The sequence below is a fragment of the Portunus trituberculatus genome, chromosome 2 (assembly GCF_017591435.1).
Source record: "Portunus trituberculatus isolate SZX2019 chromosome 2, ASM1759143v1, whole genome shotgun sequence".
NCBI lineage: Eukaryota > Metazoa > Arthropoda > Malacostraca > Decapoda > Portunidae > Portunus > Portunus trituberculatus.
In genome coordinates this window covers 3563219-3565718 of record NC_059256.1, presented here as the reverse complement: position 1 = coordinate 3565718, position 2500 = coordinate 3563219, and the positions used below count along the sequence as shown (strand labels likewise).

The 2500-nt window shown below is 59.8% G+C and overlaps 1 protein-coding gene across 1 annotated transcript in view; it reads right to left on the bottom strand.

Annotated features, from left to right (window-relative positions):
• Positions 1–110: 110 nt before the first annotated feature.
• LOC123502741 (zinc finger protein OZF-like) overlaps positions 111–2500 on the bottom strand; it is a 9986-nt gene continuing 7596 nt past the window's right edge. The window contains exon 2 of the mRNA XM_045251981.1: positions 111–2500. This exon is cut by the window's right edge and continues 1245 nt beyond it. Coding sequence (XP_045107916.1) covers positions 537–2015 — 1479 coding nt within the window. The 5' untranslated portion in view covers positions 2016–2500 and the 3' untranslated portion in view covers positions 111–536.

The window sequence follows — 2500 nt, the reverse complement described above, 5'->3', positions numbered from 1 at the left end:
GTCACGTATGTCTGTGTATGTGCGTATATTTGTGTGGCTTCAGAGAGAGAGAGAGAGAGAGAGAGAGAGAGAGAGAGAGAGAGAGAGAGAGAGAGAGAGAGAGAGAGAGAGAGAGAGAGAGAGAATGTGGAGAAAAATGATAAAATAAAAGTAAATAATAATAATAATAATAATAATAATAATAATAATAATAATAATAATAATAATAATAATAATAGTGGTAGTACTAGTAGGGAATATTAGTCATGATAGTTGTGAACAAGTTATGTGAGGTGACGCTAGACGAAGTGACATGTGGTGAGGGCAGGGGTCGGCGGGGCGGGGCGGGGCGAGGCGCGGCGCGGAGGGTCGGGGCTGAGGCGTGAGTATGTGAGTGAGTGAGTGAGTGAGTGTGTGATGAATGCATAGTGTGTTGTGAGGAGCGCGTCACACGCACGCCGCGAGTTCCGATGGTCGGGGTGAGAGGGTGAGAGGGTGAGAGCGGGGCGGTGCGGGGGGCGGGGCTGGGCGGTGCGGGGCGGGGTTGTGGGGGTTGACTAGGAGGTGAGCATGTCGAGCACCTCGTCGACCGTCATGTTGTTGCGGTGGTACTCCTCCATGGTCTCCTTGGGGATGGTCCACTTCAGCAGCAGCAACACGTTCTTGCGCAGCTCGTCCAGGCGGGACAGGGAATCGTCTGACACGGGCGTGTGTCCCGAGGACTCCAGGGACAGCTTCAGCACGTCGTCCACCAGCTGCGTGCCGAACCCAAACTTGCAGCGGCGCTCCTCGGAGGAGATGCGGTACAGCAGCACCGCCAGTCTGTTGCGCAGCCGGGCCAGCGTGGACTCCTCCACCATCTCCTCCGCCTCCTGCTCCGCGGACTTGTCCAGGCCGTGGACGCGGCGCTCGTGCACGTCCCGCTCGCTCTGCGTCTGGAAGTACTCGTCGCAGCGCGTGCAGAGATAGGGCTTGGCGGCGTGGTGCACGCACTTCATGTGCTTCTTGAGGTGCGGCAGCTGAGAGAATGCTGCGGTGCACAGCACGCACTGGAAGGGCTTCTCGCCCGTGTGGGACCGCATGTGGATCTTGCAGGCGGAGGAGTGGGCGAAGGCGGCGCCGCAGATCTGGCACTTGTAGGGGCGCTCGCCCGTGTGGATGCGCATGTGCACCGTGAGCTGAGAGTTCTGGGTGAAGGTGGCGCCGCAGGTGGAGCACTCGAAGGGCCGCATGCCGAGGTGCAGGCGCATGTGCTGCTGCAGGTGTCCCTTGAAGGCCTTGCCGCACAGGTTGCAGGTGTAGGGGCGCGAGCCGCGGTGCACGGTGCGGATGTGTTTGTACATGCCCTCCACGCGGATGAACTTCTTGCCGCACGCCCCGCACTGGAACTCCTTCACGCCGCGGTGCGCCAGCAAGTGGCCCTTCAGCGTGTGGTACGACGCAAACCGCGCCCCGCAGTCCGTGCACTCATAAGCCTTCTCGCCCGTGTGCACGCGCGCGTGCTGCGTGACCTGGCTGCGGCGCGCGAAGGTCAGGTCGCAGTGGTCACACTTGTGGGGCTTCTCGCCGGTGTGCACGCGCATGTGGAGGCGCAGGCGGTCCTTGAGGGCGAAGGTCTTGTTGCAGAGGTCGCAGCGGAAGGGCTTCTCGCCGGTGTGGATTGTCTCGTGGCCGCGCAGGGCGGTGATCTGCACGAAGGTTGCGCCGCACACCTTGCACTTGTAGGGGCGGTCTCCGGTGTGGATGCGGACGTGTTTGAGCAGGTCCGCCTTGGCCGAGGACAGCTTGCCGCAGATGCCACACTTGAACCGCTTCTGTTTGCCCGCAGCCTCGCCCTTCACCGGCGAGGCGGCCAGCACGATGATGTGCTCCTCGCTCGAGTCCTTCTCCTTCGCCTCCCGCGCATCCTTACCCTTGCCACGCCGACCCTCACCGCTACTCTGATCATCATCCTCCTCATCATCATCATCGCTCTCCGTGTCCTCCTCCTCCTCCACCACGGCCTCCTCGTCGCTGTCCTCCACGTCTATCTCCATCTCCGCATCAGAGCCTGAGGACTCCCCGGCGGTGTCCTTGATGGGGCGCGCCTTGCCTCTGGTGCGGGACAGCGGCGGCGCCTCCACATTCTCCTTATCTGACGAGTCCTTCTCCTTGGCGCCCTTTACTGCCTCACTCGCATCCTTCTTACTCTTGACATCCTTCCTCTTAGCTGGAGACCTCTTGGCTGGGCTCCTCCTTCTCCTCCTCCTCCTCTTTATCCTCCCCTCTCGTGGAGATGACAATCTTATCCTCCTCCTCCTCCTCTTTCTCCTCCTCCTTATCCTTTCCAGTGTTTGAGGTTATGGTAATCTTCTTTCCCTTCTGTGGCGTCGAGGGGCCTTTACTCCTCCCAGGGCTGCTTGTGAGGGCCTTAGCGGATCCTGCAGTCTTCAAGGGCGTCACCTGAGTCTTCCCCTGGCCAGTGACTATTTGCACCTTGCTAGTCTTGATAGTAGTAGTCTTAATAGTTCTTAGACTAGTA